This window comes from Argentina anserina, chromosome 2 (genome assembly GCF_933775445.1).
Source record: "Argentina anserina chromosome 2, drPotAnse1.1, whole genome shotgun sequence".
Classification (NCBI taxonomy): domain Eukaryota; kingdom Viridiplantae; phylum Streptophyta; class Magnoliopsida; order Rosales; family Rosaceae; genus Argentina; species Argentina anserina.
Window position 1 is genome coordinate 22,251,803 of NC_065873.1, and position 11,361 is coordinate 22,263,163.

The following is an 11,361-nucleotide window of genomic DNA, read 5'->3' on the forward strand; positions in this document are numbered from 1 at the left end:
TTTGATGAACATTCTGAATCCATTCACCTCATTGGATTCCGTACAAACAATTTTAGTGTCTACTTGCTAGTTGCTACTATTTGGCTTCACCATCAACAGATTCCTCATTCCTCTGACGAAATCATACACAAAAGGGAGTAACTCGATCAAGTATAACAAAGTGTTATCAAAGTTAGGAAGTCTCAACAAACTGTGGCTTTAGTAGTGAAAATCTATTATAGATAACATACTCGATGTTTTTTTTATCTTCAGGAGGATACGCATCTGTTCTATAAAATGTGACGAATATCATGATCACATATTGGAGTTTCTAAATTCACGGCTATCTATTTCACCATTTTCAGTTTTTCACCATGTTTTGAATTCTTGTTTACTCTATTTACTCTAGTTTTAACGTACCTTATGGTTTATGAATGACATGATAGTGATAACTAGAGAAATAGTACAAAACGAAAGAAGGGGAAAGAAGGAGAAGTCGTCAAGGGAGTGTCCCCTGCAACGGAACCTAATGTTGGGAATGATAAGGACTTTTGTTAGACCAAATTAATCGGCACTACATGTCTCTACATTATCCTTTTCCTTTCAAACTAGTTGTTATTGTAGTAGACACTTCACACTAGTACTACTTTACAATTTCATTATTCTTATCAAAGAATTTAAGAGGCCACATAGCACATGTCCCATTCTTCAATTCACCAATTCTCATCATAAATATTTGTCGTGCCATTCATGGAGTTTTAGTTGAATATGTAGACAGGCGTTGGCTTTAGCTGTTTGCATAAAATTGATGATCACATCACATTGAGCAAACCACGTTTTCATGTCCATTCAAACCCAGAGGTGCTAACCACGTCGTCGAATAATTAGCTAACAGCCGCCCATCTCAACTATTATTCCTCAATCTTTAATTTCAACCTAATTCAGATCCACCTTCATCAACAGTTCAACACGCTTCAATTATACCCTAATTTTCTATGATCTCCCTCCGTAGTTATCTAAATTCATTTCTCATTTAATTCTTGTATATTTAGTTCAACCATGCACCTAACGAATCAAATGGTTAATGCACTCCACAAGAGCTTTTTTAAATGTCGAAACTCATATTATTCGTAGATGTATTCAATATTCCCAAACGATATGCATCGAGTAAATTGAGCTTAGCTTTCTGCTTTCGACTGCTGCTGGTTATAATTTGCAGCCTGATTAATCCCTTAAATTGGTGACATCGAATTACATGAAGTATTATCTGTTGATTGTACGTAGGAGGAGATACCATTATTGTGTCCAAACCAATGTATTTTAGTGTTGGAAATAGATTAATTTAGATTTGAATCATTTGGAATCTCACATTGGAAAAAACAAAAAATCATTGTTGATTTATAAAGATTATTATCACACACACTAATGTCGAGACATTTTGTGAAAAACTTCATACATGAACTCCATCTAAAATAGAGAGAGTATCGACATTATTAGACCCGTTTATGTGGGATTGTTAGCCACACAACACCTATAAGGATTATAAAACGGCTTGGAAAACCCTAGAGCAGCATAATTAGGAGGTCACCCTAGCTTTGAATAATATCTGTGGGCAACGCCCCCATGGTCGATCTTCTTCATCGTGTTGGGACTTGGGTGGATGAAGCAATAATCATATCACAGTGTAGTATTAAGTGCAGGCACAACTGCACAAGATAAAAGTATATGATTAAGGATTCCGATATTGGAGAGGAAGATATACATCGAAGATGGAAGGTGGAGCTGTCTCCCTCCACAGAGGCCTAATCCTCATCTTGTGGGTAATGACTGTGGCTTTTTCCCGACATTTGGCCGCACCATTATCATTTAACAAAGCAATTAACCATTTCAAGGATGCGAAACACAAGTCTTCCTATGGAAGCTTATAATTGTTAACTGATTTATACTAGTTTTGAAGAAAGGCCAAGAAATGGAGGATAAAGAGAAGGTCATGGTATCGTATCAAAAAGGGCATGGGGATCTTTTTGGAATTTAAGGGAAAATAATTACAGTATTAGGGCATGTTATCCCCAACTCCAATTTTCTTGGAGGTCATTATGAAATATGATGATCACCAGTAATGCACCCATTTTTCGTCTCTCTTTAGGGTGTTTACTTCATGAGCTTGGAATGGAGTTTTATGGTTATATACTCTCTTTTGTTTTCCACTGTTAAACTTTAATAATAAGCTTTCCTGAAAATTAGAGAGAATACATTATTAAGGAACACCACTACAAAAAAGAGAGCAATATGCACATATCAAAGTAATCAAACTTGAGCCACATTTGATATGTGCTTGTAGCTCATTATTTTGTAGTGCATTAGTAAATGTTTCAAGTTAATAAAAAGTTCCGAAAAATAAATCATTTTCGGGCCGTTTATGCTGTACGTAAGTAACAACATTGTAGTAACAGATTACAGTAAGATGATAGTATAAACTCTAGTGTAAATGAATGCCGAACAAGTCTAATGACTGATGGTAGTGATGAAAGCAAAGGGCGGCCGGGAGTTTGGCTAGGGCTAACTGAGGAAAGAAAATCAAAAGTCACAGCCGCATCAGCAATATTTCAGCATGCATGAAATGGCCGGCTGGGTGGAGTTGGTCTGAAATACCCCCAACATCAGAGTACAATCGCCATTAATGAATATCTCATTCGTCTCTGTTCCCCAACATTGAATTTGAAAAAAGAATGAAAGCAGATGGATCGAGAACAACAAAGCATTAGATGAGATATCACAAAAGATCTCCCATTGCAGAACGAGATCTAATGTCCGTACTGCTGCTGCAGCTAGTCACTGAGTCACAACTCACTCTTCGATCTCTTCAAGGTGATAAAAGGCTGGAGTTGATGGAAAGAAAGCAAAGATTTTAAACGTGGTTTTCTTTTGTTTTTTGTTTTGCTTTTTCGGCATGCAGCCACTCTCCACCGGCACCACCTAGCTCAGCCCGCTAGCTAATCAACCTAAACCTGCTAACCCTCTCTCTCTCTCTCTCTCTCTCTCTGCCATGGTTGGTACCACAAACCTCGAAACACCTCTGTTTTTTATAGCAGTTCTAACTTCATGTCAACCATAATAAGCTAGTTGGGGAATGAAGAAGACTATGATCCAAATCACCTACATTTCTTTATTTCTTATACGGAAGAGACTTGACTTCTGGGTTCCTTACTCTGCAAGGTACAAAAGGGCCAGATTAGGGCTATGCTACCTCTTTACATTGGGGTCAAGTACGACTACGAATTGCAAAAACCAAAGGTCATTTCCAGAAAATATTTCCCTACAGTCTAACAAACTTATATTTTGGGTCCAATGATTGACAAAATCATAAACTATGTTAACATTTTTTGTTACAGAACTATAAAACAAATAAGTTGAAAGTCATTGGTTTTACTCATGTAGTCAACTTAACCCAATATAATAAGGGAATGGAACACAAACAGAAGCAGAAAAAAATTGGCAATAACATACCATTTTGTTCAAACCAATTTAAGAATGGCCAAGTCCTTTACAGGCGGGACGGCTGACTTAGTTTTACAATGTTTGGAGCAAGCCAAATAAAACAAGTGTGTGACATATTTAGGTTGGCTACCCTTCTAATTTGCACTTTAACCAAGTCTTGATGCCTATTGCCCCCTATCTATATTATCTTCAAAGGGAGAAGAAAGGTGGAGAGACAAGGACCTAATAAGTTACTTGCTGGTACTCCATTTTGTAAGCAGAATGTTGCAACCATGGCTCCATTATATCAAACTTGGAGACATAGTGTTTTAACCTTCAGTTATATAAACTAATCGATTATTATAAATAACTCACTAAAGGTCAAAACCTGAAAATATGTTTTCTTGCTTGAAGAGATGAGATAAAAACTTTGTAATAGTACATGATCGATTAGGATTCTTAAAATTATTGTTAAAAATGAACCGAATGACTTATATAAACTAGTATAAGATCAAAAATACACACGATGTCAAGATACTAGAGTTTTTTTTATTAATGATATTCATGTACTTAAGGCTCACGTGAACGGTGAACCACACATGAAATGAGTTTCATGTCCCTTGTACTCCCAACCATTTTGACGCCCATATCCTCAAACCTCAAAGTAGGTTTTTTGATACTTGGATCTAGGCTCGTGCTAGGTTTCTCTCTTTTGCAACCTTTCCTCAATAACAATGCATATAAAATTTGATTAAGACTTTCTATGCAACACTGTTAAAACCTTGCCAAATTTACTATACATTTTTCAACTACGGATTCAAGAAATCCAGGAAAAGGTAGATATGATTACTTCAACCGTTTGGTACATTCATTACCCTAATCTCTTGAAGTTTGTAACGTATCAAGCTTGATCACTCTGACTTTTGCATCTAACACCCTCACGAGTCACGAGTGATCTCATACATTGAGCTAATCCAACAGCTTCCGACTCTGAATTCCGGGGAGAAGACAGAACATTCCGAATTCACTATTGAGGTGAAGATCGTGATTGATGAAGATCACTCATTCAAATGGGGCTTGATGATCATAGCGACCCCATGGTAGCAATGGCACTAACAGTGAAGTCTCGGCTTTGGGTCTAACAGTGACATGAGTTGGTCCCGAAAAGGGCAGTGGTCAAAAAAGAGACACAAAACTCTACCACTGTTTCGACCCTTCCCTCTCTTATTTCTTTCCCTCTCTGAACCGTAACTTTGACCTGTGCTTCTGCAAAAGCACCCGCCCGATTCCCAATGCCCTCAATTCCTACTGCATTATATATATTTGATTTCGCTACTTGTTATGTAACTATATAATTTCCTCAGTAAGAACTGTTGTTTGGAATCAGAGTCCTTGGATTCATCTCATGGGAGCGTCTCTTGCTTCTCTTGGAATAGAAAGTGCCAACCACCTGCCGGGTCAAAATGCCTCAATGGTCATTCGCTGCCTACCACTTCCCTCATTTGATGTGGGCAACTATTTCCTCCCTCTGCAACAACTGTTTCACCCTCTCTTGAAAACAAGTCACTCTGAAAGGTTTCTCTCTAGTTCAGAATTGAATTTCAAAGTGAAAACATAGACATCAAAATCCATTCAGAAATTTCTTTCTTTCATTCAGAGGGAAAACAGTGGTAGATGGAAAGGAAGCAAAGCCAGTAAACAAAGTAGGCAAAAACAAGAAACACCAGCGCATCTTTCTCTTGCTTTCTCTGCTTTTGATGCATCTTCTCTTGGGGTCTATAAGGACTTGAACAAAACAAAAACCTACTTCTATCTTCTCTCTTCGCCCTTTCGCTGCAAAAGGCAAAGCACTGACCATTGCAAACACCATTTTATATCAAAACATCTGATTAAAGGAGCAAAGAGAGTCTAACAGAGAGAGAGAGAGAGATTCCTGTAGGGTCACTCTCCCTGCTGATTCAAACATTTCCTTTCCCTTTTCTTGTTCAAAATATCACATAAAAATCCATTGAATTCCATAAGCTACCCAACCATTTTCTATAAACCTGTACACTTTTTGTTATTCCAAGTCTCCTCCCCCATTCTTTTTTTCTTTTTTGAATCTTCTCTCTGGGAAACATATTCATCTGTTCCCTATACCTATCTTTCAAATCTTCACATTCCTTGATACCACAAAAATTTCACCTAAAGGAAGAAATAAATTAAAAGAAAGAAAACCCAGAACCCCTATAACCTTAAACCTTTCCTCTCTAACCTCGAAGAATGTACAAGCACCCACCCCCTGCCAGAGCCAAAACACCTTGGCTGTGTCTTCAAAATTCAGCCATAGGGATCCCCGACGACAAACCACCACCACCACCACCGAGCTTTGAGGTTTCACCACAGTTGCATTGGTTCAGTCTCTGAACCCCGACTCAGGTCACTCTCTGAGCTGCTCTTGAGCTTTCTTCTGGAATAAAAATATTGTTAATGCATCAGCGCTCGTTTCCACTTGCTATGTGCCATTTTGTGACTACCTGTCTTCAACGAAAATTCTTCCAATGAAATCCCGAAACCTCTTGGAGTAAAGCTTAGGATCCACAGCTGATATTGAAATTGGGTCAACTTGCAAGGATTTATAAGCATGCTCTAACTTCTTGCTGATATCGTAGTCTTGTAAAATGTCTATTACCCCGAAGTAAAGTACTACATCATAGACTTCACCACTGCGTGCAGGGGTCAAATGACTGAACCCACCAGGGGTGTAGTACCGATCGAAGTCACTCCTTCGAGCCATCCGCTCTGCTCTTGCAGGCATGTTGGCCCCTAAACAGATCCGTGGCTTCCTGATAGGGAGAAGAACATAGGTTAATATCAATGTAAATTATGTAGTTCAACTTCCAGGAGATGTAAATCGATCTCCCACTAGATTAGAAAACTAAATGCAGGCTATTCAAAATAAAATATGCATCTCAAAACCACCACATTACATGATTCTATGACATCTTCTGTTGATTCCTAAAAAGGGAACAAATGCAAGAGCCTTGTAGCTTCGTGCTATTTCCCACATCAGGAGACAATGAGATACTGGTAAAACACTACATGTCTACATCTATATTTAAAATTTACTGATTAAAATCCTTTCTTAATTTTAACTATTGCCAGTGAAGTAGTAATGCCATGACTGTTCAAACCATGGTAATAGATTCCTCGGGACTTCAGTCGCAAAATACAGATAAAAGTCATAAAACTGGGTTAGTGAGGCAATTATTGGGATATCCTTCATATGTCCCACAAACAACTATTGCCCAATGGATACCCCACCCATAAACACCAAGGCAAACCAACCCCCGATTATCACCAAGACATCCATATCCATTAAAGAATGATTATCCCACCCATCAAATCCAAAACGACGATGCTCAACCACATTATGTTCTATAAATACTTGGTTAAACCCAGACCATGGAAAACCTTGGCAGTAAGCTCACAAGAAAATATCACAAATTGAATTATTAAAAACCTATACCTGCCGGACAAAACTCGATCCATGTCTTGCAGCTCAGCTTCGAGGAACCGACAACCGCGCATAAACTTCTCATTCTGAAAAGAATCCTTTTGGCCTGCAAGTCACATAAACATTTAGAATTCAAATGATACAATGATCCATATAAAGCTACACACTAAGATACGGTCAATTACCAGAGCGCAAGAGAAAAGGTGACAGCGCCATCTTGTCATATGTATTGCCATCATAGAAGTGAAGACCAACCAGAAGACTGTAATCCATGATTCTCTCCGCTTCCAAGAATTCACAATCAAGATCAATTTGCCTGCCAATAATTTAACCAAGTTACCGTCAAGCACCAATAACAAAGAGCAAGAAGCAACCACGTAAAATTTAGTTAATGGAATGCGACTTACCTCATTAGCTCCTGGTACCATTTTCCTTGCAGGCGAAACACGAAATTGAGATCAAGGTCCTTCAGGGTTGTGATTTCATCAATCTCCCCCTCGGGCTTATCAGTTGTTCTACCATGGGAAGATCCTTTCAGGTCAAATCGTCTATGTATTCTATACTCTGAGCAGAACAAATTGCCCATCACTATAAACCTTGTCTGATTTCCAGTGAAACAACAACTGGTTAGGTACCATTCCTGACGAAGACATTAATAAAGAACCATGCTAAATTAGTCCACATAACATATACCTTCTGTCCGCCAACAGGTTTGACACAATGCACCCCGTAGAATTTAGTCACAAGAGAATTTTCATACCGCGACATGTGTCTATAATAACTTGGAAGCATCCTTATTAGCACCTGCGAACAAAATACAATAGGGTCATTCAAGCAGTTATCACCTTTAAACTGCTGCCTAATCAGGCAAATAACGTGGAATATAAGAAACAAACAAATTGCAAACCGCTAAATGTGCAAGACAGATGTTCTTTTGTTTCTAGAAAAGTGAGAGTTAAGAAGACAAAGGTCAAAACAGGTAGCAACTAACCTTGACTTCTGATTTTTTGACTGTCTTAATCATGAATCTATCATCCTGAGTCAGGTAAAAGAAGCTGCCGCTCTTCCCTGGAGAAGAAAGCTCCCTAAGAGCATCATTCCCACAAATAGCCAACATGTAGTCCGCAGGATCCACCTGGAAAAGCTCCCGCAGTCGCCTGAAAAACCCAAAGCGAATCAGTAACAGAAACAGATGGAAGATCACAGCAAACAAGACGCAAACACTTGCAGGATGACTGTAATTCAGCACCCGATGCTTGCTAAAATGTACAGCCCCTGGTTTCCGATTAAATAAATATGATCATCCAACAATAAAGGAAACAGTTCAACACACCTGAAAACCATAGGGCAGTAGTCCTTCCACCTAAACTCGAAAGATTGATGCGGCGGGGTTTTGCTGGATCCCTCCGGCGGAAACCTCGTCCAGAATTTCTCCTTCGGGTCAAAATCACTGGGTTTCAGCTCCCTCACAATGGAAGCATGCTTCCCTATAGAGTACCTGAAAGTCGCACGATGAATCAAACACTACCCAACAAACAAAAAAGCACACAACCAAAAGCTCACAAAGCTCACCTAATACCCAGCTGAAGGTTGAGCATCAAGTCGTAATTCTTATGCCCTTTGGAGATCGGCATCCCCGGTTTCTTGGGCTCGCCGGAGAAGCAGCAGGGGCTCCTCTTGAACTGCATAAGCGAGTCCCGATCGAAAGCAGTCCCGTTCCGGTAGAACATAGAAGCTTCCACATTATCGATAATATCACAAGTAATATCCCCAGCTTCACCATCACTCTCCCATATACAAATCCTCGGGAATGTCCTCTCCGCCAAGCTCCCCCTACCTCCGTCCACCGACGACCTCTTCCTCATCGTAATCGTCAGATTCTCCGCCGCAAACGGCCCAATGTTCTCAAAGCTCTGCTCCTTCCCGCCGTTAGCCGGATAAAACGTGCCGTTGAGTTGCTGTATCTTCAAATCCTTGTTCCAGCACCCGACGTAGCAGCTGCCGTCAGGCCATGTGAATATTCCGTTACCTTTGGGGACGCCGTTTTCCCACTGGCCGTCGTACTTGTTTCCATTGGCCCAAATCAACACGCCCCGGCCCGAAATGACGCCGGACTTCCACTCGCCGACGTACTCGTTGCCGTTCTGCCACACGTACCTCCCCTGGCCGTCCTGGAGGTTCCTCTTCCACGATCCCTCGTAGAAGTCGCCGTTGGCGTAGCGCTTCTGGCCCATCCCGTGCTTCCGATCCGCCGACCACGACCCGCGGTAGGTGTCGCCGTCGGATCCGACAAACGTCCCGAACCCTTCCATCCGACCCGACTTGAACTCCCCCTCGTAAGTGGCGCCCGACGGCCACGAGAACTTCCCCTTCCCGGAGGCCTTCCCCTTCCGCCACTCCCCCTCGTACATGCAGCCGTCCGTCCACAGATACTTGCCGGATCCGTTCGGCGCCGACCCGGCGAAGCTCCCGATGTAGAGATCCCCGTTCGGCAGAAACCTCTCCGTGCTCGACTCCCCCGTCGTCGTAGGAGTGACGCGGCGAGTGCCGGCCTGAGATCGGTTCCGGCCTATCGACAGCGCGGGCGCCGCGACCACCAGCTGCGGCGGCGAGTCGTCTTCGCCTGACCTTTTCTTCTTCGCGCAGAGCACCACGTCGCTGGGAGAGGACTCACATAGCAGTGCCGCCTCAGGCATTTTCACCTCGCATATAGCCACACCGACACTCCCTTGTATCTACTCCCAACAACAAACTCAAATATGACAACACTCAATGAAAGAATAACGGCATTCAGGCCGGTCTGGGGAGGAAGTAGTTCGCCGGGGAAGTGAACCCGGCGAGCATTTGAGAATGGAAAGGAAAAGAGGAGTGAAACGGAAATTAAAATTGGTTGCTCTCTCTGGCCTGGCTTGCTGTAGCTGTTTGCCTTCTTTCTTTCTCTTTAGTGCTTTGCGTTTGGGGAAATAGGTGGGAATCCACGAGCCAACACAAGGTGTGCAAGAGCCGAGAAAAGGATAGAGAGGCTCTAGACTCTTTTTAGAGAGAGAAACACCACACTCTCACTCCTTATCTCATTCATTCCCGTCCTAGAGTGAGAGTTTCTAAATTTTTACACTACTTTCTTTTCTTTAAATATCAGGGAACCGGTTTAACCGGTATATTGATGAGAGCCGGCTTTTGCATTGGGAAGCGATGCTGAGCTTTTGGCGCCCGGAATTATCTCATTGGTCCAGCTCAGCCGGTGTGGTAATGTAAGGACGATTTTGCCCCCACGGGTGCGGTACCGTTTGAATTCCCGTCCCTCTGTTGGTACGCCGATTGGTGTCGTGTCGTGACGTGACGGAAGCAACTAGGAATAGAGGGGGGGGGAGCAACCAAGGCTGATGACAGAGGCGTAGGGGTAGATTTTGTAATTTCCACCACGTAATCCGAATCGCCCTTGTCTTTTCCAGCGATTCTGGTCACGTAATTACGATTGTCACCCTCTCGTTTTCCTTTTATTACGGTTTTGTTTGGTGGTCCCGGTCGACACGTCCACGGTTTTTCCCTGGTTGGGCTTCTGAGAATGAAACGAACCGTTTTGGGGCTTCGACCTGTTTCAAGGCTAAGATTGTGGCTACGTTATAATTATCGCTATTAATGGACGTTCCTTCCTTTTAGAAATATTAAATTTTCTTTTAATTGTTTTTCCTTTTTTGGTGGTTGGTTGATTGGGTTATTATTGATGCAAGAGATTGGTTGTTGCGGTTGTTTTCGGAAGAATATATCTCGATATCTAATTTCCTGTACTGTCATTTTAATTATTATTGTTGGGATTTTATTATTTATTTTGGTAGATGATGAACTATAATGGTCGTATTATAGCATTTGGGTGTCTCGCTTTCAACTATAAGAATGGAAAACGATGTTTTTGATTGCGAGAGACATATGGAATTTAGTATTAGGGTTTGTAGTTTGTTACCAAATCCAGGTGGACTGGAGATTGTCAAATGTGTAATAAGGATTCAATAATGTAGAAGATGGATCATATTCTTCTTATGAGGTTATATTTTTTTGAGGGTTTGTGGTGCAGCATATATGCTGGTCCAAATAAATTAATGATATCTAAGCTGATGGAAGTTTTGGGCATGTTAACTAGCACTCTTGAGAAACCTTCTTCTCCGAGTTGGGACAACGTATTTTTTTTTAGAATGGTCAAGAAAATTTATTATGGGCAACATAATTTTTGAAATTATATACATACGTGTGTCATGATATTAATCGGTGTTTTTAAATGTTGAACATAGTCAAATTCATTAGAGATTGTGTGAATAGTGCATTTCTTGTTATATTAAATCTTGAAGCGAGATGAATCAATTTTTTAAACACATTGATATATAAATTAAAGAAGTCATAGCTCTTAGCAAACA

The 11,361-nt window shown here is 41.1% G+C and overlaps 1 protein-coding gene across 1 annotated transcript; it reads right to left on the minus strand.

Annotated features, from left to right (window-relative positions):
- Positions 1-5,086: 5,086 nt before the first annotated feature.
- LOC126784568 (phosphatidylinositol 4-phosphate 5-kinase 1-like) lies at positions 5,087-9,901 on the minus strand. Its single transcript, XM_050510034.1, has 8 exons — positions 8,525-9,901; positions 8,286-8,450; positions 7,944-8,109; positions 7,646-7,756; positions 7,360-7,553; positions 7,138-7,268; positions 6,965-7,058; positions 5,087-6,281 (listed from the first exon to the last, which is right to left on the minus strand). Exons 1-8 carry the CDS (start codon positions 9,646-9,648, stop codon positions 5,969-5,971), a joined length of 2,298 nt encoding a protein of 765 aa, XP_050365991.1. The 5' UTR covers positions 9,649-9,901; the 3' UTR covers positions 5,087-5,968.
- Between the last annotated feature and the right edge of the window lie 1,460 nt (positions 9,902-11,361).

What these genes read in the sequence shown, in the direction of transcription:
- LOC126784568 (XM_050510034.1), bottom strand. Translation starts at nt 9,648, where the DNA reads ATGCCTGAGGCGGCACTGCTATGTGAGTCCTCTCCCAGCGACGTGGTG. An exon ending in TACTGCCCTATGGTTTTCAG is followed by an intron (nt 8,110 to 8,285) that starts GTGTGTTGAACT and finishes TGGGTTTTTCAG; the next exon opens with GCGACTGCGGGAGCTTTTCC. An exon ending in GATCGAGTTTTGTCCGGCAG is followed by an intron (nt 6,282 to 6,964) that starts GTATAGGTTTTT and finishes TCTCCCTATCAG; the next exon opens with GAAGCCACGGATCTGTTTAG.